Raw genomic sequence first — 24155 nt, 5'->3', positions numbered from 1 at the left:
TGCGATTATTTCTTTTAAGAAAAGATTCAAAATTTATCATGAACATGAGATATCATATGGTTTTTTATATAATTCGGATAATATTCAAAAACTGACCGAAAACGATCTTCTTAAATGTTGCAAAGATTTAAATGCGACCTTGCAAGACGATATTGATTGTATTGATTTATTTAATGAAATCAAAATTTATTTCAATTGTATCCAAAATTTGTTACTGTTCTGAAAATTACATTAACCTTACCAATTACCATTGCATCTGCAGAAAGATCTTTCTCAAGATTGAAAATAATAACAAATTACTTGAGATCTAGCATTAGTCAAGAATGATTTACCTCCTTAGCCATTTTATCTACTGAACCCGAAATAGCCAAAAAACTAAATTATGATGATATTATCAACGAATTTGTTATAAAATATGTAAGAAAAAGAAACAAAAATCACATATTGTGACCTTATTCGATTGAGTAGCATACCAAATTGTATTTTATAAGTATATGAAGCAATTATTTTCTTATTTGATTTATTAAAGATTATTTTGTGAATGAAATGTTAATTTTATTAAAATTATTTAATTATTTATCATTTTCATGTAATCCTTAATAAACCAATTTGTGCAATGTAATAAATATCAAAATGCATTAAATTATTTTGTACGAAATTTGTACCAAGGCCCTGCAGGTCAACTTTGCACCGGGTCCCATTTTTGTTCAGGCCAGCCCTGCATTCACTAATCTTGTTGCCCTTCTCTGTACTCGTTCCAGCAGCTCAACATACTTCTTGAAATGAGGCCTCCAGACATGTATACAGTACTTAAGGTGTGGCCTGACCATTGCTTTACACAAGGGAATAATCACTTCATTATCTCTGCTAGAAAAATTCCTGTATATTGCTGACAAGACAACATGAGCCACTCTTGCAGCCCGTCTGCACTGCTCAGAAAACTTCATATCTGCCTGCACAATTACTTCCACATCCTTTTCATTCTCTACCACTGTCAGTGTAGTACCATAGAGTTGATACGTTGCTGTGGGGTTGCTGTTTCACATTTTTAGTACTTTACATTTGTCAATGTTAAACTTCATTTGCCACCCCTCAGCCCATCTGCTCAACCTTTCCAGATCCTGTTGCAGCAGCATACTGTCAGTAGTGTCCTTAACAACCCTGCCAACCTTTGTATCACCTGCAAACTTGGACATTAAGCTTGATATACCATCATCAATATCATTTATAAATATAGAAAAACAACAATGGACCCTACACTGAACCCTGAGAGACTCCACTAATAACAATAGCCCATGATGAGCAGTGTCCATTGATTACCACTCTGTCTTCTCCCCCTCAACCATCCCTTTATCCATAGCAGCAATTTGCCTCCAATGTACAACAGTATCCAAAGCCTTTCTAAGATCCAAATATATAATATCAAAGTTATTCTCTGAATCCAGTTCTTTTGTGACTGCATCATAGTATCCAATCAAGTTGGTCAGGCAAGACTTTCCCCTTAACAAAACCATGCTGTGTCTGGGCTATAACTGAAGTCGTGTCTAGATGATCCTGCAATGCTTCTTTAACCAGTGCCTCCATTAATTTTCCTGGAACAGAAGTTAAACTCACAGGTCTATAATTACCTGTGTCAGCATTTGATCCTCATTTGTGAATTGGGTTCAACTTTGCACATCTCCAGTCTATGGGTATGTGCCCCTGAGTCCAAAGAAGCTCTCATAATTAAGGCTAAGGGTTTGCTTACTTCCTTTGCTGCCTCCTTCAATATAACTGGATAAATCCCATACACCCCAGGTGCCTTTTTTATGTTTATCTTCAACAATTTCTCCTCCACTTTCCTCTCAGTTATTACAAAATCATCAAGCTCACTGCCAGAGTTGACTTCACCTCTGGCATTTCCCTTCCTGAATAACTCCTCATGTGTGAATGTAGATGCAAAATACTCGTTTAGTTTGTTAGCCACCTGAGCAGGATCATCAACGTTGAACCATCAATATCCAGTGGACCAATCTGATTCATCCCTTTCCTCCTAGAGTTTACATAGGTAAAGAACTCTTTTCTGTTTTTCTTTGCATCCTTTGCCAAGGATTTATCATAATCTGCCTTTGCCTGCCTAATCTCCTTTGTGACTTGGTTACAGACCAGCTTATATCTATCATACACTTCCATGTATATGTATATGCATCCCATGCATTTTTCTTCTCTGCCATATGTCTCATTAGTTCATCTGACATTCACTTAGGCCTTAACCTTCAACAATATTTTTTAGTTGGTATGTAAATTCTAGTAGCTTCCAAGATAAGTTCTTTGAATGCTTCCCATTTTGAATTTGCTGCTGGTAACATCATCAGTTGGTCCCACTGTATAGAATTTAAATACTGTCTCAGACATTGTAGTTGCCTTTACGAAAGCAAAAACCCTTCCCATTATCCCTGATGGTAGTTACCTCTGAGTAAATTCCACTTCAGTACACTGTGATCACTTCCACCTAGTGGTTCCTTTATCTGCAGTTCTTAATGCATGAAGAATCACTACTGATAATCAGATCAAGAGTATTACTCCCTCTAGTTGCCTCCCGAACATGCTGATGTAGAAAACAATCATCCAATAAATCCACAAAAGCCTTGCTAGTGTGTGAGTGACCAAACCACAAATTCCAGTCAATATCTGGGAAACTAAACCCCCCCCCCATTATAAGACTCTGTGATTTACTGGCCCACTCTATTTCCCTTTACAGTTTATTATTATACTCATCAGAGTCATTAGGCCTATAGCACACTCCTACTCTCAAATTTTGATCTCCCAATGCTTATGTCACACCAAACTGACTCGACACTGGACTGTCCAGTGATGTCGACTGGCTTCGCTTCCTTGGATTTTATGTTTCTTAACTAATAGCATAACCCTTCTCCCTTCCTATCCTTTCTGTACATTGTACTCCCCAAATTCCAGTTCTGAATTCCTTATATCTGTGTGACACCACGTCTCTGATATCCCAACAATATCTGTCTTTGATGTTTTGAGCAATACCTCAAATCCATCAAATATATTTACCAAACTCCTAGCATTGGTGTACATGCAAGTATATGCACTCCAGTTCTTAGCTACCCTAACACAACACATGTGTTTACTTGTATCACAATGACTCCCAGCAGTCTCTGAAATACCCTGCATCTTGTTTTCCAGGATGCTGCTCATTCCAATAGAAGCAGTGCAAGAGTCTCTTTCACCTCTGCCAGTGGCTACTGTTAATCTATTAGTCCCTGTATCCCCCCCCCAAGGGATACAAGGACTAATGACTTATCTTTTACATGACTAATGACTTATACAAGGACTTATCTTCTTGCAACATTACAGTACAGATACATAAATAATAAAAAGATTATAAAATGTATTGTTTATAGGCTGCGACCAAACCGTCTTGTTTGCAGTATACAAAGAAAGAATTAGCCACAAGTAGACTCTTGCTGTTAAAAAAATAAATAAAGGGAATGTGAAAAACAAAATAACACTGCTGATAATTGAAATAGTGGCTGCGGTAGCCTCTCTAATTGCAATATTCTGAGGAACCAATGAGGAATGCCACTGAGGAACCAATTCAGGTGAACCTATTCATGGCCTGCAATTCATCATTCTCATGTTTACAAAAAAGAATTAGTCACAAGTAGACCAATTGTGCGAAACACTATCAAGAGATCGTTTGTGTGAAAATAAAGGGAACGTGAAAATCATAAAACGAAAATGCCGACACTTGAAATAGTGGCTTTTAGTTACAATTTGTGCAGCTAGAAATATTACCCATTTAATTATTTTGAAAATTGTGTCTTTTGAATTTTAGTGGTTTATTTTTGCCATGTACCACTTAATGAGTACCACACTTAGTTGATGTGAATTTTTGTGTTGTGTTTATTTGACATAAATTTATTGAATTTGTGTTTTATAATTACAACATTGCATAAACTGATAATATGGCCCCCTTAAGAGTGGAGTAAGAAGAAAATTTCAATGTCCGAGGTCTTTGAACAAATATTAAAATAAAAATTACTATTTTTTGTGGAGGGGAAATTTTATTCCACCTGGGGTGAAACTTACCTATGGTCACCACACCGGATTCAAAAGTGAATAGGAGGCACCATACAAAAGTAACAGTCTGTGACGTGATTTGTTGGCTTCCTCCACATCATGGGCACTGTGAAAGGCATAAAATGTCCCTTTTGCTTCACCCACACATCGAGTTATGACGAACAGGTAGTGCAGCATATGTGTGGAGCCCGGTTATTGTCGTGGTTATCTATTTTAATAGATAACTACGACAAAATAGAAGAAGTAGGTTTTTTTCTGGCTCGAATTAAGGGCCACTTTCTTGAAGTTAATGTGAAAGAAGTCATCCGGACTATTCACACAATTACGGGGCACATTAACCTTACCCGACACAAATACTGCACAAAACATAGGAATCACAGTAAAAAAAACCCTGCATTTTGCCGAGAGCCGTAGTAGATAATGTAGAGTAATTCGCTAATATGAGACACTCACTGTAATTCAAAAACAAGAACCAATCAACAAATTTTAATGTGATTTTCATGTTGACCTGTGTTATTTACATAGGTGTATTTTTATGAACTACAAAATAGTTTAATATTAATTTATGTAATTGGTTTCAAAATTTATATTTGGTTGTGGTTTGGGTAATGCACTCTATATAGTGAGAGCATCCTTGGACTCAGGGGAGGTCCCCACGGATTGGAGATGTGCAAATGTATCCCCAGTTCACAAAGGGGTGACACTAGTAATTACAGACGAGTAAGTTTAACCTGTTCCGGGTAAAATAATGGAGTCACTGGTTAAAGATGCATTGCAGGATCATCTAGACAAGACTGCAGCAATAATTCCCACAGCATGGGTTTATTAAGGGAAAGTCTTGTCTGACAAATCTGATAGGATATTATGATGTGGTTACAAAGGAACTGGATGCAAAAAATAATTTTGATATCATATACTTGGATTTCAGGAAAGCTTTTGACACTGTTGCACATGGAAGACTACTGTACAAATTGGAGCAGAATGGTATTAAAGGTAAGTTGCTACAATGGATAAAAAGATGGTTGAGTGGGAGAAGACAGAGGGCAGTAATCAATGGGTGCTGCTCTTAGTGGACTATTGTTATTAGTGGAGTCCACAGGGTTCGGTGTTGGATCCACTGTTGTTTTGTATATTTATCAATGATATTGATGAAGGTATATAAAGGCTAAGTGTCAAAGTTTGCAGATGATACAAAGGTTGGTAGGGTTGTTAATGACAGTAATGGCAGTGTGCTACTGCAACAGGAGCTAGAAAATTTGGGCAGATGGGCTGAGAAGTGGCAACTGAAGTTTAACCTTGACAAATGCAAAGTACTGTATATGGGTAGAAGTAACCCGAGAGAAACATACCAACTGTGTGGTACTACACTTAGGGTGGTAGAAAATGAAAAAGACCTGGTAATTGTGCAGTCAGATATGAAGTTTTTTGAGCAATGCAGACAGGCTGCCAGGGCAGATCATGGGGTTTTGTCAATGATATATACGAATTTTGCTAGCAGGGAAAATGAGGTGATTGTCCTTTTTGTGTAAGGCAATGGTCAGGACACGCCTTGAGTACTGCGTACAGGTCTGGAGGCCTCATTTTAGGAAGGATGTAGATTTGCTTGAGCGTGTACAGAGAAGGGCAACAAGATTGGTGAGGGGAATGAAGGGGTGCACTTACCAAGAAAGGCTTAAGTTCTGGAGAGTAGGCACCTGCCAGGTGATCTGATTGAGGTGTATAAGGCCTTGAATGGGTTGAGCAAGCAGAATGCTGATGGCATTCTTCCTCTTGCTCAGACTAAGAACCTAAGGGGGCATAAATTCAAATTAAGGAAAGACAGATATAGAATAGATGTGCGGAAATTTGCCTTTAGCTAGCGGGTGGTTATTTGCTGGAACAAACTTCCATCTACCGTGGAAGTTGATAGGTTAAATAAATTTAAGAAAGAACTGGACAAACATTTAGAGGGAATGGTTGTGTGAATTTTCTTTTCTTTTTTTTTTTGCCTGATGCTGCATAAGCTCATACACTTGTTTTCTTGCATCACATGCCACTACTACTATTACTACTAATAAACAAAGGTAGAATAAAGTAAAATAAAATTAAATATAAAATAAAGAAATTCCAACAAAAGAGACTGCATCTCCCACAATTCCTTATAATTAGTTTAATATCTTAGCATTAGTACAGGCATGTAATGCAGGATTTGGCTGATGCTTATATAGCATCAGCCAAAAAAAAAAAAAAACCTTCACATTTCACCTATCTATTCACTCGAAATGCTTGTCTAGTTCTAACTTGAATTTATTTAAGTTTTTGACCTCCACTAAAACAGATGGAAGTTTGTTCCAACTATCAACCATCTGATGGCTAAAGGCAAATTTTCACACATTTTCTAGAAATGTCTTTCCTCAATTTGAATTTATGTCCCCTTAGAGTAATCTGAGCAAGGGTAAGGATCCCATCAGCATTGAGCTTTCTCAAACCATTCAAGGCCTTATACACCTCAATCAGATCACTTTGCAGGTGCCTAGTCTTTATATGTTCCAACTTGCAGAACTTAAGCCTTTCTTGGTAACAGCAACCCTTTGTTCCACTCACAAATCACAATGCACTTCTCTGTACTTGTTCCAACAAGCTCTACATCCTTCCTAAAATGAGGCCACCACACCTGTATGCAGTACTCAAGGTGTGTCCTAACCATTGCCTTATACAAGGGAACAATGACCCTTATCCCTGCTAGCAAAATTCCTGCATACCACTGACAAGACACCATGAGCTACTCTTGCAGCCCGTCTACACTGCTCAGAAAACTTCATATCTGACTGCACAATTATCCCCAGGTCCTTTTCATTATCTACTACCCTGTTGGTATGTTACTCTGGGGGTTACTGCTGACCCATATGCAGTACTTTACATTTGTTAATTTTAAACATCAGTTTCCACCTCTCGGCCAATCTGCTAAAGTTTTCTAGATCCTGTTGTAGTAGTGTACTATCATTACTGTGATTAAGAACTCTGCCAACCTTCGTATCATCTGCAAACCTAGACATTAACCCTGATATACCCTCATCAATATATTGATAAATACAGAAAACAATAATGAGCACAAACCTTGGAGGACACCACTAAACATTAGTCCACGAGCAGCAGTGTCCACTGATAACCACTCTCTGTTTTCTCCCACTCAACCATCCTTTTATCCATTGTAGCAACTTTCCCTTAATGCCATACTGCTCCAATTTGTACAGTATCAAAAGCTTTCCTAAAATCCAAGTATATGATATTAAAATTATTTCTTGCATCCAGTTCCTTTGTGACCACATCATAGTATGCAATCAAATTTGTCAGACAAGACTTTCCGTTAACAAACCTATGGTGTGTCTGAACTACTGACCCCGGAGGCTCACATATGGCGAGTTTGGGCTTGGCACACACAGGGTCCTGAGCTGGATATTATCATTCTTCTCTTTCTTGGTGATTCCCTTCTACTTCTCTCTCTCTGAGTAACTAGGGATTTTTTTTTTTTTTTTTTTTTTGGCTGTTGCAGCATAAGCCTCAGACTTCCTTGCATCAAAAAACTAATAATAATTACTGCAGTCTTGTCTAGATGATCCTGCATTGCTTCTCTAACCAGTGACTCCATTATTTTTCCTGGAACTTAATTAGCTATTAAACTAATAGGTAATTACTCTTGTCACCCTTTGTCTATATCTTACAGTAAAAAAAAAAGTAAAAAGTAGCTATTATCAACCCTCTGCAGGATGGAAGCCTCCTCAGCAATTCATGTTGAGGGAAATGGACCATAATGTGCCACACTGGTCCAGTGCAGGTTGGCATATCAACCAAATTTAGCAGTCAGGGGCTTGAACTCTGGTCTACTCAAGGAGCGGGTGCTAGTGCACTCCCGCTCCTGACCACTCTGCTACGGAGGCCTTATCTTACAGTATATCATGTTAAATAAATATGTTTTCCATACTAAGTTATTTTTCATTCTGAAAGACCATTGTTATGCATAGGTACTTAATAATAATTTTATATTGTAATGTGATATCGCTGATAAAAACACAGCACTGGAAATATTTTACCATAATAATTCAGAACTATTATATGATTTCAGAGAATATAGGCTTGGTGGTTCATGAGCCAAAAAAGGTAGAGAACTGCCTACTTACACTGATCACCAAGGAACAGTCAACACCATGCAAAGATTCTTTATCAGTACCTTATCACTTTAATTTCTGCTACATTTATATGAAATGTACAGAAAAGAATAAAATAAAGAAATTATAAAAACAGGACATAACCCAAGAAAAGTGGACCCATTGCAAGGATTATTAACTAAAAACACCAAGCAGCAGGAAATGACTTAGGAAAAGGGTGGCCATATTTTGAAAATTGGTAAGCAGGACAACTTGAAACGAAATGTGTAGCATAGCATTTTTTTTTATCAATCAATCAATCATTCATTGTATTTATTTGTTATATGATTAATATGTATTTGTCCTATATAGCGAAGGTGGAGTTGGGTTTCTGGTCCATAAAGATATAAAAAACAACATTTTGGAATTCAAAAGTACATCACCAAGGGTGTCAAGACTAATACCCAAGATTTCTAAGAGGTACAAGCTAAAGGTTATAATGATTTATGCGCCAACATCGAGCCATGATGATAAAGAGGTTGAAGAAATGTACACCGAAATTGAGTCTTCTAGATGAGCAGAAAACCCACTATACTATTATTATGGGGGACTTCAATGCTAAGGTTGGAAAAAGACAAAACAGCGCAAAAAAGGGGAACTATAGGAAATTTTGGAATTGGTGAAAGAAATGAAAGAGATGAAAGACTTGTGGAATTTGCAGAATCTCAAGGATTGTCAGTAATGAACACTTTTTTCAAGAAAAGAGTGAACAGAAAGTGGACATGGAAGAGTCCAAATGGGATAACAACTAATGAAATCGACTTCATCCTCACTAACAGAAGATATATCGTGAATGATGTTACTGTCCTGAATAATGTAAATGTTGGAAGTGATCACAGAATGGTAAGATGTACATTTGATATAGATGTAGGAACGGAAAGGAAAAAAATTGACTCCAGTAAATAATACAAAGGTCTTTGAGATAACAGAAGAGGAGAAAAAACAGTATGTACTGGAACTTAAGAACAAGTTTGAGCTTCTGCAGACTGCTCAGTACCAAGATATTGATGAGGAATATTACAACTTTCTGAAAGCCATAAAGCCCAAGAAACCTATAGGGAAAAAGAAATCCAAAGAAGAAAAAATTAGTCAAGAAACACTTGTTATGATGAACCGAAGGTGACAAATGAAGAGCAAGATAAACACTGACAAGGAGAAAATTGAGTATACTGAGTTATGCAAAGCCATTAGAAAGAGACTCAGAGAGGACATAAGAAGATTTAACACAAGAAAAGTAGAACAAGCATTAAGGGAAAACAAAAGACTTAAATCAACAGCCATGAGCAGTAATACAGAAAGACAAATGATACTGAAACTGAAGAATAGCGATGGTGTACTTATAAATAGCAGAGAAGTCATAATTCAAATAGCAGAAGACTACTATAGAGAATTATACGAGAAGCGAGGGAATAATGCCAGTAGTGGGGAAGATGGATCGCAAATTAGCAACACCTACAACATACCCGTTATTCTTCCTGATGAGGTTGAACATGCGTTGAAGAAAATGAAGAATCAGAAAGCCCTGGGGGGAAAATGAAGTTACTGTAGACTTGTTAAAATTGGGAGAGACATAACACAAAAACTGGCAAGGCTCTTCACAAAATGCATTAGAAAAGGTGTGACGCCTAAGCAGTGGAATAATGTAATCATAGTTTTGCTGCATAAGAAAGGAGATAAATCAGAAATTGGAAATTATTGACCAATTAGCTTGTTATCCCATACCTACAGTGGCTTTCTTCTTCCCCACTGCTGGCATCCTTGTATAATTCTCTATAGTAGTCTTCTGTTGTTCACAAGGGTCATTACTAACCGATTAGAAAGAATACAAGAATACTTGATGAGAATCAACCGAAAGAGCAAGCTGGCTTTAGGACAGGATTCTCAACTATGGATCACCTTCACGTAATATCACAGCTAATGGAGAAAGCAAATGAATATAAAACACCATTATGCCTGGCATTTGTGGATTATGAAAAGGCATTTGACTCCATACAGCAATGTTTCGGGCACTGGAAAGACAAGGCATAGATACCCCATATATTATGATTTTGAAGAAAATATATGAGAACGCTACCTCTTTTATTAGACTAGACAGTAGGAAATTTAAAATCGAGAAAGGAGTTCAACAAGGAGACACTATCTCCAAAGTTATTTACTGCTGCCCTTGAGGAAGCTTTCAGAAGATTAGACTGGTCGCAGAAAGGAGTCAATGTGAATGGAGAGTACCTAAACCATTTACGATTTGCAGATGACATTGTGGTCATAAGCCACAATCCCAAAGAATTATACGAAAATCTTAATCAGTTATGCACAGTTAGTAAGGATTTTGGACTAAAGATGAATATGGCCAAAACAAAAGTAATGATGAACAAGTTTGCCACAAAAAGGGACATAATGATTGAAGGAGCAGTAATTGAAAAGGTGGAGTCATATACTTATCTGGGATAAGTTATTAGCTGTAATAATGATAAATGGCTGGAAGTCAAGAGAAGAATAAATTTTGGATGGATAGCATTCAGGAAATAATGAACCAATGTATACTCCCCACCATGCCTTATGGAAGTGAAACTTGGGCACTCACCAAAAGAATGGAAAGAAGCTGAGAACTACACAGCGAAGAATGGAACGAATTATATTGGGAATCAGACTGTTAGATAAGAAGAGAAACACATGGATTAGGCAGCAAACTCAAGTAAAGGACATTCTTATCAAAACTAAAATGGTCTTGGGCAGGACCCATAGCTCGAAGACATGATGACAGATGGACTAAGAAAATAACAGAATGGTACCCAAGAGGAGCTAGAAGAAAATCTAGAAGACAACGTCAGAGATGGATAGATTAAATTCATGAGTTTGTGAGTAGTAAATGGATGGCCATTGCACAAAACAGAAGGAACTGAAAAGTTGCTGGAGAGGCCTTCATCCTGCAGTGGATTGAAAATGGCTGATGATGTCCTATATAAACTATAATATTATTTACAACAGTTATTTTGAAAATAGTGAGGAAGACTACTTTTACTTTATATATTTTTCTTTAGATTTCAGTAGTTTAAAAATTTCTTCTCCTTCTGAAGATTTTAAAGTTTTTAAATTCTGAACAGGACATGTTATAGTGTTTTCTCACCATAAGTTCGGCTAATAAATTTTATAATAAAATATGGTTTCACTCTTTCCCCCCTAAGCAGTTTTCATAAAGCTGAAAACTTTTTCTGATGAAGTATTTGAATGCAGAATGCTTAATATGGAGCGGACAATTTGAGAAAAATTATTTGCCTCTGGAAATTGAGAAAAACTGCACCCATTTTTTTTTTTTTTTTTATCAACATGCATTTTCTTTTTCTTATTACTCAGTGATGAACAAAATGCAGTTACACTTCCTTATTTTTTTCTTGTTATTAGAATTAATTTTTAACACATCGGTTAGATTTCAATAAGAATTAATAAAAAATACATAAAAACAATAAATTAACAGTTTTTTTCTGTCTTATCGGGATCAAATTACGGTATTATCGGGAAGTGGGACTTGAAGTTCTAAATTGGGACAATCCCGGCCACATCAGGAAGGTTGGCCACCCTATTTAGGAACGACATGAAAATTAAAAAGGAAGAAGAAAGATTTGTAGTGAATTAGCACTATTAAACTTGCTAAGCTTTTTGACAGAAAAATTTTCAAACACTATAAGTACGTGCATAAAGAACAGACTGTGATTAATATCGGAATTGAGAGGGTGCTGACTTTCTTTACAAGTGTCAGTGTGAATTACAAGCTCCAAAAAAGATCAGTGTTTTGCTATTTTATTTACTTAATTGTATTATTTATTATATTTTACTTTATAAGAAGCTTTATAGTTCTAGTTATGCTCGTTATTTTTATTTTGTTTTTTTAGGTTACCCGCAGCACAGTAGCAAGACTTTTATGGATTTATTAGATGATTCCTTTTTGCTGTAGCATGTTCAAGAGGCAATGAGAGATTTGGTTATCAGCAGTGGTTATTTGTATATAAAAAAAAAAAAAAAATTGCAGATAAAGGAACAACTAGGTGGCAGTGATCACAGTGTACTGATGTGGGATTTACTTAAAGGGAAGGGTTTTTGCTTCCTTAAAGGTGACTACAGTGGTCTCAACTGATGATGTTACCAACAGCAAATATTAAGTGGGAAGCATTCAAGGAACTAATCATGGAAGTTACTAGGCTTTTCAAACCGATTAAGAAATATTGCTCCAAGTTTAGGCCTAAATGGATGTCAAATGAACCAATGAGACTTGTGGTAGAGAAGAAAAATGCATGGGATGCATATAAATTATCAGGTGACACAGAGGCTTAGGGCAGATATAAGCTAGACTGTATCAAGTTACAAAAGAGGTTAAGCAAGCAAAGGATGCTAATAAAAACAGCAAAGACTTCTTTACTTACATAAAGTCTAGAAGAAAGGGGTTGAATCAGATTGGTCCACTTGATATCGATGGTTCGACTGTTGATGATTCTGCTCAGATAGCTGATAATCTGAATGAGTATTTTGCATCTACATTCACAGGAGTTATTAAGGGAGGAAAATTCCAGAAATTTATAAAACTATAACAGGGTGCTTAATGATTTTGTAATAACTGAAAGCAAAGTGGAACAGAAATTGTTGAAATTGAACATAAGAAATGCACCTGGGGCAGATGGGATCTCTCTCTCTCCAGTTATATTAAAGGAGGCGGCAAAGGAAGTAAGCAAACTCTTAGCCAAATTTATGAGAGCATTGTTGGACTTGTGAAAGTCGACATGGACTGGATATATGGAAATGCATCCTAAATTCACAGAGGGATCTAAGGGTGACACAAGTAATTACAGACAAGTCAGTTTAACTTCTGTTCCAGAGAAAATAATGGAGTCACTGGTTAAAGATGCATTGCAGGATCATCTAGACAAGACTGCAGTAATAATTCAGGCACAGCATGGGTTTGATAAGAGAAAGTCTTGACTGACAAATTTGATTGGATACTATAATGTGGTTACAAAGGAACCAGATGCAAAAAAATAATTTTGATATCATATACTTGGATTTCAGGAAAGCTTTTGACACAGTTGCACTGGAAGACTACTGTACAAGTTGGAGCAGTATGGTAATAAGGGTAAGATGGTACAATGGATAAAAGGGTGTTTGAGTGGGAGAAGACAGAGAGTGGCAATCAATTGACGCTGCTCTTCGTGAACTAATGTTATTAGTGGAGTCCCCCAGGGTTCGGCATTGGGCCCTCAGTTGTTTTGTATATTTATTAACGATATTAATGAAGGTATATCAGGCTTAATGTCGAATTTTGAAGATAAGAAACTTGGCAGGGTTGTTAGTGACAGTAATGGCAGTGTGCTATTACTGCTGCAAATGGATCTAGAAAATGTGGGCATATGCGCTGAGAAGTGACAACTGAAGTATTGGGTCCTTTTACATGGAACATGGTGCTGCAACAGTGGCTTTCCCGATCTTTCGATAACGTCAAAATAATAGCGTATGCAGACGATCTCACCATCTTGGTAAATGGTAACTCTAGGGCCGATCTTGAAACTACCGCAAATTTTGTTCTCCGGGATCTCTATGATTGGACTGTGGCCAATAAGCTTAAAATCAGCTTGTCAAAAACAAAGATGATGATTCTTGGATCAAAGTTGGATATCTCTCGCCCTCCGTTGGTCAAGATCAACAACATTCGTCTCCCTTCTGGGTAGCCAAGCGGCTAGTTAAAGAGTACAAGGTTCTAGGAGTGGTAATTGATTCCAGTCTCAATTTTATTCCTCACTTGACAAACTTAACATCTAAAATACGTAGATTTACTGGTGCAATTGTTAGGGTGTCCCGTGTTGAATGGGGGCTCTCCAGAAAAACTTTAAGGATCTATTACAATGCAGTTTTCCTCCCTCTAATCACGTATGCTGCCGGTGCATGGTTTCACAGGGCACGGCTCAAACACTTCAAAGCTAAACTCGCCTCATTGCAGAGAACCATTTTGCGGTGTTTAGTTAAGGCATGCAGGACAGTCTCGACGCAAGCTCTGCAAGTACTAGCTGGAACATTACCTTTAGACTTGCAGGTTACTTATAGAGGATTTTTATACAGACTGAAAAAGCAGATTGAGACCGAATTTCTTGGAATAACCATCAACCTTCAAGATGATGCTAAAAGAGAAAGAAGGAGACTGTGGAACGAGTTAGTTAACATCTGGCAGTCTCGATGGGATACAGCTCCCGTTGGTGCAAAAACGAGAAAATTTATACCACAAGTTTCATTTCTCCTTGATAAACGTGTTCGATTGTGGTTCTGCATGGACATATTCACGTCCTACCTGTTGACAGGACATGGATCGATGAACCAGAGTCTTCTTAGGTTCAATTTATCACAAACAGACCTCTGTTCGTGTGGATCACCAGAGAGTTGGGATCACATCTTGTTTCAGTGCTCCCTGTATGATGATCTCAGACTTCCTCTTTGTGCACTTATCAATTTTCAACCAGGACAGGAGTCGTCTCTGCTTCAAAGTTCGGAGTCATATCTCATTCTTCAGGCTTTCGCTCAAGGCGTATTTCTTCGAAGGCGTTCAGTGTCGACAGATCTCAACAGAATGCAGCACAATGGTCCTGCTGATGCATAGCTGGTTAGATCTCCTTTAATAATATATAAATCAAATCCCAAGAAGTGAAATTCTTCCTCGTCCTGCAGACAAAATTAAGTGCTTTCTTTCTTTCTTTTATGCATTTATATATTATCATTTTTTTTTTATTTATTTAGCAGCACCACTTTCCTTCTTTTATGTATTTATTTATTATTATAATTTCTTGTTTTTTTTTTTTTTTTTTATTAGTAGCATCACTTTATTTATGCGCTTATATATCAATTTTTTTTTTTTTTTTAATTTTGTTTACAAATCCAGCACCATGGGTGATCGTGTTTTTTTTCCCCCCCCTCTGGAATGGGCCCCCAGAGGATCCTGGCCTACCTTCTGACAACATTAGGTGGGTCAGAGTTTCTCTTGAGACAGTACGTGCTTTACATGGACTGGCCCACCTTCCCGTGGTGTGGACGAGTACCCAGAATCATCTGCCTAGGTGACTGATGCTTCTGGGTAGCCAAGCGGCCAGAACACACGCATAATACACACAAACCGACGTCACACACATATCTGGCCCATTTGTAGTGATACTGTTCTTCACAGAGATACGAGGCGGAGTTGAACAAACATTCTAGGAGCCGCCCTTTACATATACACATGAACATGAACTGAAGTTTAACATTGATAAATGCAAAGTATTGCATATGAATAGAAGTAACCCCAGAGAAACATACCAACTGAGTGGTACTACACTTAGGGTGGTAGAAAATGAAAAAGATTTGGGAGTAATTGTGCAGTCAGATATGAAGTTTTCTGATCAATGCAGACAGCCTGCCAGCAGAGGTCATGGGGTATTGTCAATGATATTCAGGAATTTTGCTAGTAGGGAAAAGGAGGCGATTATCCCTTTGTATAAGGCAATGGTCAAACCGTGCCTGGAGTACTGCATACAGATCTGGAGGCATCATTTTTATAAAGGATGTTGAGTTGCTTGAGCATGTATAGAAAAGGGCAACAAGATTGGTGAGGGAAACGAAGGGGTTCTCATACCAAGAAGGGCTTAAGTTCTGCAAATTGCGGTGCCTGGAGACTAGGCAAGTGCAAGGTGATCTGATTGAGGTGTATAAGGCCTTGAATGGGTTGAGCACGCTGAATTCTGTTGGGATTCTTTAGCTTGGTCAGATTACGAACCTGAGGGGGACATAAATTCAAATTGAGAAAAGACAGTTGTATAGTTCAGTTTATCACTTAAATCTTGGTGGTAAATTGCTTAAACAAACTTCTGTCTGTCATTTTGGAAGTTGATAGCTTAAATAAATTCAAGGAAGAACTGGACAAACATTTAGAGGGAATGGACGTGTGAAATTTTTTTTTTTTTTTTTTGGGCTGATGCTACATAAGCTGATACACTTGCTTTCTTGCATCACATGCTTCCATTACTACTACTACAGCAATGTGGTTTGAACCTTTGATTGGTTCAATAAAAATGAACATTACCAAGTTTCACATGTTAAAAATATCCGCGGGTAAGCATTCATTCAGAATGTTTCAGCCTACAGATTACTATCTCTTACTATCTAATGCCTTCATAGTATTAAATTATACTAGCATTTTGCAAATTGTGTTAAACAAAAATTTCAATTTATAATTTAAAAAAATTTGTATATTTGTAGCATACACCACTTTTGTATCATTCTAATTTTTAATTTTTTCCCCCCAGGTTATTAATATACTAGCATTGACTAATTAGCATTAGCAGGGCATCTGATGCAAGAAAGCAAGCTTATATAGCATCAGCCAAGGCGCCTCTATAGCCAGGAGCAGCAGTGGGTAACACACATGCTTCTTGATTAGACTGGGGTAGGGAAAAGGAGGCGATGAACACCCGTGAACACCAAATACGGAGGATGCGGAAAGGTCAGGGAATGACCACCGCATATCCCCGGAGCAATATGGCCTTAGTTGCTAATGCTCCTAAAAACCAAATAACAACAGCAGCATCAGCCAAAAAAAAATCCACACCTTCCCATTTCTCCCATTCATTCAATCCAAATGTTTGGCTAGTTCTGCCTTGAACTTATTTAAGTTGCTGACCTCCACTATGAGAGATGGAAGTGTGTTCCAACTATCAACCACCTACTGGCTAAAAGCAAATTTCTGCAGATCTATTCTAAAATTGTCTTTCCTCAATTTGAATTTATGCCTCCTCTGGTGAGTAATCTGAGCAAGAGGAAGAATCCCATTAGCATTGATCTTGTTCAATCTATTCAAGGCCTTATACACGTCAATTAGATCACCTCGCAGGTGCCTAGTCTCCAGAAGCTGCAATTTGCAGAACTTAAGCTTTTCTTGGTAATACCAACCTTTCATTCCACTCACCAATCTCGTTGTTGTTCTCTGTACTCATTCCATTTGCTCTACATCTTTCCTAAAATGAGGCCTGCCTTACAAAGGGGTCAATCACCCCCTTATCCCTGCTAGAAAAATTCCCGTATATCATTGACAAGACACCATGAACTACTCTTGCAGCATTATTGCACTGCTCAGAAAACTTCATATCTGACTGCACAATTACCCCCAGGTCCTTTTCATTCTCCACTACCCTGAGTGTAGTACCACCAAGATACATTATTCTGGGATTACTGCTACCCATATGCACTACTTTACATTTGTCAATGATAAACTTCAGTTACCACCTCTTAGCCCATCCATCTGCTCAACTTTTCTAGATTCTGTTGCTTGTTATTTGGTTTTTAGGAGCATTAACAACTAATGCCATATTGCTCCGGGAATATGCAGTGTTCATTCCCTGACCTTTCCGCATCCTACGTATTTGGTAGTCACGGGCTCGAACCCCGGTCTAATCAAGAAGAGTGTGCTACGCACTGCTGCTCCTTCCCACCTGGCTACGGAGGCGCCAGATCCTGTTGCAGTAATATTATTATTGTCATTAACAACCCTGCCAACCTTTGTATCATCTGCGAACTTAGACATTAACCCTGATATACCTTCATCAATATCTTTGATAAATACCGAAAACAACAATGGGCCTAACACCGAACCCTAAGTCTTCTCTGTCTTCGAACTCTCTGTCTTCTCCCCCTCAACCATACTTTTATTCATTGTAGCAACTTGCCTTTAATGCCATACTTCTCCAATTTGTACAGTAGTAGTGTTTCATGTGCCACAGAATCAAAAGCTTTCCTAAAATCTAAGTATATGATACCAAAATTATTATTTGCATCCAGTTCCTTTGTGACCACATCATAGTATCCACATCATGCTTATCTTCAGTGACACTCCGATTTCTAGGCAAAATGATATATCTCTTTTGGGGATTACCCTGACTTCTAATCTCTCTCTCTTGGCGCAAGCACATTACAAATATTGCTTCCTCTGCATCTAAAAAACTTGATTTTTCTCTTTCGCTCTCGGCGTTACTTTTCTTCCAAACAGCTGCTCACTCTGTATAAATCACAAATCCGCCCTGCCATGGAATATTGTTCCCACATCTGGGGGGTGCCCCCAAAACCTCTCTCAGGCTTCTTGATTCCATTCAGAAGAGGACAGTTAGGTTAATTAATGATTCATCTCTAACAGAGTCTCTCCACTCGCTGTCTCATAGACGTACTGTTTCTGCTGCATGCCTCTTCTACAGATACTTCCACGGGCACTGTTCTTCTGAATTGGCTTTTATAATTCCCGCTCTCTCTTTCAAAACAGTCCGAACACGTGCTGCCACCAGCCAACATCCATCTACTGTCCAACTTCAAACTCACAGAACAAACTTTTCATCTTCCTCATTTATTCATTCAACTGCTGTTTTCTGGAACAACCTTCCTTCGTCTTCTCAACCTCCAACCCAAGCACGGTACTAAGTACTATAGGTTCTAATACCTCTCATGTTTGGGGTTTACAAAAAAAAAAAAAAAAAAAGTATCCAATCAAATTGGTCAGACAAGACTTCCCCTTAACAAACCCATACTGTCTTAACTATAACTGCAATCTTTTCTAGATGATCCTGCATCGCTTCCTTAACCAGTGACACGATTGTTTTCCCTGGAACAGAAGTTAGATTAATAGGTTGGCAATTTCGTGTCACCCTTTGATTCCCCCCCACCACGTCTGTGAATTTGGGACGCATTTGTATATCTCCAGTCCATGGGGGTACCTAAGTCCAAGGAAGATTTCATAATTATGGTTAAGGGTTTGCTTACTTCCTTTAATATAACTGGATAGATCCCAGGTGCCTTTCTTATGTTCAATTTGAAAAATTTCTCCTCGACTTTGCTCTCAGTTATTACAAAATCATTTAGTTTTCTGTCAGAGTTTGATTAATTTCTGGTATTCCACTCCCTGAACAACTCCTCATGTGTGAATGTAGATGCAAAATAGTCGTTTAGTTTGTCGGATACCTGAGCAGGTTCATCAACAATCAAACCCTTGATGTCAAGTGGTCCAATCTGATTCATCCCCTTTCTTCTAGAGTTTACATAAGTAAAGAAGTCTTTACTTTTTTTTTTTTCTTTGCATTGTTTGCCACAGATTTCTCATAATTTGCCTTTGATTACCTAATGTCATTTGTGACTTGAGTACACACTATTTTATATCTACCATAGGTAAATGTGTCTCCTGATAATTTATATGCGTCCCATACATTTTTCTTCCCTGCCACGAGTCTCATTAGGTCATCTGATTTCCATTTAGGCCTGAACCTTGAACAGTATTTCTTAGTTGATATGAAAAGCCTAGTAGCTTCCAAGGTTAATTCCTTGAATGCTTGCCATTTAGAATATGATGTAGTTAACATCATCAGTTGGTCCCACTGTATAGAATTTAGAAACTCCCCGAGAACACTCTAATCACCTTTACAAAAGCAAAAACTCGTACCGCTGATGGTAGTTACATCTTTAATTGCTGATAATTAAAAAAAAAATTATACAAGAAAGTGAGTTTACTTATAATATAGGTTCGCTTCCACCTCTCCTTTCACCCGTGTACTCCAGGCTAAATTGCATACGAATGGCATATTAGATCACTACATCGCTAATTTTTTGTAGATGTCATTACTCTATGCAAAAGCCCGCCAAAATAAAGTGTTCCACGGTGCATTTGATTATTAGGAGGGCCCCAGGTATCGCTTGGTGGACAGACTTCTGTAGCTGCTGCAAGCCAATAAGTTTTCATTGAAATTTTATCGTATTTTTGATTAGTTGGTGTATTAATTTGCATTTTATAAGTAGATTAAACAGTCTTAGTGGCATTCGTTAACTTATTTTTTAAATTTAGGTAGCGATTTTGTAAAATACAACTCTCTACTTCTGTCACTATGGCTGGAATATCGTAGCGTAGAATAGTAGGGTTTTAATTGTAATAAATAAGTATTTTGAAGGTTTTAATCACTTTTTGGGCATATTATCTTTTGTATTTAGCTAAGGATATAACTAATTTAGCGTCGTGATTGTTAAGGTATAGCGTAACTTGGTAAAGTATGTCTTGAAATACATATTTATGCATTAGTTTAATACAGTCAAGTATAGTATGGTAAATTAATTAAATTGTATTTAAACGGAAATCATGCCTCAGACTAGAGCAGCAAAGCAACATGCACAAAATAGTGACTCGTGGGAGAACTGAAGGGGGCCGATTCTCCAATGCATCACAGCCTAAAGAAACGTGCAACTTGTGAAATGTTTGCAGATCTTTCTGGGACGGGACATGGTGTTACAAACATTTCACAAGTTGCACATTGTGAAATGTGTGCAGACCTTTCTAGGACGGGACATGGTGTTGCTAAGGGGGATTTCTTTATGTGTGCTCGATGTAACAGTGTGAATAAGTTAGGTGCCAATGCTGAGTTGGCACCTAACTTCTTCATTTCTTTGCTCCTTTATCCGTAACAAGTAAGTAGCAGTAGTACAGTGTGGAGATCCTTCTCTAGTAGTAATACAAGAGGTGTTAAATAGATATGTCCAATTCACGCTGAAGTCAGTATAGCCTCTTTGCTGCTGACCCCCCCACCTGGGGTGGAATTCCTGGACCTATTGTCCAGTGCTCTACTCTATCACTTTAACAACTCCTCCTTCTATGGAGATGCCTCTATCATCTCCATCTTTCTATAACTATATTCCCCCAGTCCTTCCTTCCCCCCTGCTATACATCCACTCTCCTTTCTTATATTTCCATGGGCTTCCCCAGACCATCGGTTCTGGGGATGCCCAGCAGAAACTAATAGATTAATCTGGCCTGCCTCTGTGCAGCTAGAGATGTGAGACGAGGGCAATCAAACTCGTGTTTGCCATCCCCTGTTTGCTAAATTGTCTGATGCCAGCCACTCAACACAACAAAACATCACACCTTCACATATTCCAACACTACACACAAGCGGTCATAAGGTATAAGGTATGTTCGTGTTGGATGGCACCTGGGATTTCTCCCATCTCCGCATGTGTTTCGCTGTATCGAGGACAGTACACTGTCAAGCCAGAGACTTGAAAGTGTGTGGGCCGTGTCTGTGCAGTGTGATATGTTGTGCCCATTGTTTATCCGGCTTATTGGCTGCCAAGCCCCTAGCCCTAGTGGGGCCCAACGTTGCCCATACCCTGCCATGTGGAGGCTAGCCAGGTGTATCCAGTATCACAACAAATTGCTCTGGCAGATCCTGCCACCTAGTTTCCTGGGATTTCAGTGGCTAGGACCTATTAAAAAAAAAAAAAAATTGCGTTTGACATTAATGCTTAATGGGATTGATGTTAGGAAATCACTGGTTGGGGTTAAACGCTAAAGAGATGTGTTAAAGGCCAAATAGGTCGGGCAAAATTTTGATGTTATTAAATTTAGACATGTGAGGCTATACGCTAGCTAATAGTGTTAATTGTCTTAGAGATTTACAGGAAACCGGTATAATTTAGACGTTGATTAGAATTTGGCGGCATTGTTAAGGGTATACTTCGGTTGATTTAGTTAGAGAGGGACGGAGACTGAAGACTGGGGGAAAAACAGATAGATGAATAGGGACGACACAAGCGGTCAGTTATGGTGCTTACCTCACCACAGGATGACAAAGCGGCATATGGGGAGTCCTAGAATCCACAAAAAACCCACTAATAAGAATAGCCTCTGTCTGTTTAATCAGAAATTTCTACAGCTGTTGATTCTGCTTATTTGAGCTTAATACACATATGGGCATGCCACAGTTGAGTTTGCTGTCAAAAAATATCCTTTGTATGGGAGGTTATAGTTAGTAAAAAGCATTTGGGTGAAATCAACGTCAAGAGGGTTTCTTGCTGCTTATTTGTTTCTCTATTATTCTATCATACCTGGGAATACAGCAAACTTTTACACACACTATTTTCACTGGAGTGAAGTAGCACACATCTAATTTGCTTCAAGTGGATGACAAGTTTAGGAATTTTATTTAATTAGAAGTTTTATTTTGCAGGGCCATCAGTGTATTTAAAGAGTTATGGGTTATGGTCTGAAAAGATTTTGAAGAGAAATTAAGGCCATTCATAATAGCACACAGTTCTGCAATGTGTACATTCCATTTCTGTGGTATAAAAACATATGGTGGAGGGTGACTGCAGCCAACACATATACATCAGATTTTGAGCCATTTCTATATAATCTCAGATCATGAACATTAATGAAGGCATGGTCTGCATGTGCAGTTACAAAACTTTTGGCTATCCAAGGAGCACTTCCCCTTTAGCAAAAGTAGCTAAATAGGTTCCAAGTCAAGGGATATTGGCAAAATCTATATTCCTTTGCTGCTAGATTTCTGTAAGGTTGTTTTCATTAGGTTTGGTTCTGCAGATCAAAACACTGATCACGAAGACTAAGTGCTTTGCCTGTATAGTTAAAAAGTGGTTAGCACCTTTATCCTAAGATAAAGTCAAACTTCATTGGCATCCATGTACAGACTTTCTGCTGGAAATGTTTGAAATGCTCTGCAGACAATTCCGAGAGCACTGCATTGAACTACTCCAACGTGGACTTTCTTGTTGAGTACTAAACTGGTCACCCCCCCCCCCCTCTCAAGCCTCCAATAAGCAAAGTGGTGGTATTTCACCGGTTGATGAAAGTCATCAACCACCTGAAAATGCTGTGATGTAGCTTGGTTTGGTCGCTAGAAATAGCAAGCAATATGAGAGAGAGGAATGGATAGTATTACTTGTAGTGAAAAAAGGTTATACATAATTTAAATTCTGAAATATAAAAAATTAGAAGACAGTATTTAATATTAATACTTGCCCTTAGAACTTGACCAACTAGTGATTCACCTTGACTATTGATTGTATTCAGCATAATAGGCATTTCCCTGCTGCGACTGACAAATTCAGACTACAAAAAAGAAGTATATAAGATAATTATTTGATCATTAAATAAGTTATGGTCTTAAAAGTTTTCAGACACCAGCACTTTTGCAGAAAATACAGGTAACCCTCGTATAACATGGTAGTTTGGTTCCTACAAAATTTCGTGTAATGTGTGAAAACCATGTTATACGGGACTAAGAACCAGTACAAAAAGGGGGTTGTGTTTCAAAAGCTAACAAAAATATGGCTTTTTTTTTTTTTTTTTTTTTTGTAACTATTGGAAACGTATTTTATTTTTATAGTAGTAGTAACTTAAATAGTAATAACTGAACAAACGTCTTACCTTACAAACTGTGATACTCATATGTCAGATAATGTATGTTCATTTAATTTTCTTCCTTTTCATCGCTGGTAAGCACAATCTCTTCTGCAGCATCTAGATTTTGTGTACCTTCTGCTCTCTATAAGAGTCATGAACTGCACTCTTTGAAGTCATAATTATTTTTTATGGTCTCAAACAAGCACAAGTTCAATAGTACAGAACCTAACTCAGGGATCGCCCAACTAAATACAGTGAACCCCCACTTTAAATGATATGTGAAAATCAGAAGAATATTTTCCAGTTAGCAAAATAAAAATAAATTTAAGCTTACATATGTAGCTTAATTAATACGTACTGTTATATGTACATACAAATTGATATTTCTGTTCACTGACTTTTTTTTTTGTTGTAAAATTTAAAACAGTAAACATAAGCAATTAACAACAAAGAACATGGCAAGCACAAGTTGCAACAAACACGATACACAGTAATGGAGTTTCTGACAATTTATCTATTTTTTTTATATGATTGAATATTTCATGGAAGGGGAAACACTTTTCACCATAATAAGTGAAAACCCACAGAATTCCGGCTATCGGTACTTTAGCAAATGCAAGATTGAGTTTACTATCCATTTATAATTGATTACACTAACA

The 24155-nt window shown here is 37.7% G+C and overlaps 1 protein-coding gene across 1 annotated transcript in view; it reads right to left on the bottom strand.

Annotated features, from left to right (window-relative positions):
* The window catches only part of LOC150078994 (importin-13-like), a 190235-nt gene that overhangs the window by 23721 nt on the left and 142359 nt on the right, over positions 1 to 24155 (bottom strand). Inside the window, exon 10 of the mRNA XM_090382916.1 lies at positions 23113 to 23202. Within this exon, the coding sequence (XP_090239042.1) occupies positions 23113 to 23202 (90 nt within the window). The remainder of the gene's footprint in view (positions 1 to 23112; positions 23203 to 24155) is intronic.

The sequence above is a fragment of the Mastigoproctus giganteus genome, chromosome 10 (assembly GCF_048544385.1).
Source record: "Mastigoproctus giganteus isolate SK-2022 chromosome 10, ASM4854438v1, whole genome shotgun sequence".
NCBI lineage: Eukaryota > Metazoa > Arthropoda > Arachnida > Uropygi > Thelyphonidae > Mastigoproctus > Mastigoproctus giganteus.
Note: the sequence above shows the minus strand (reverse complement) of the source record. Positions and strands in the feature narration are given on the sequence as shown.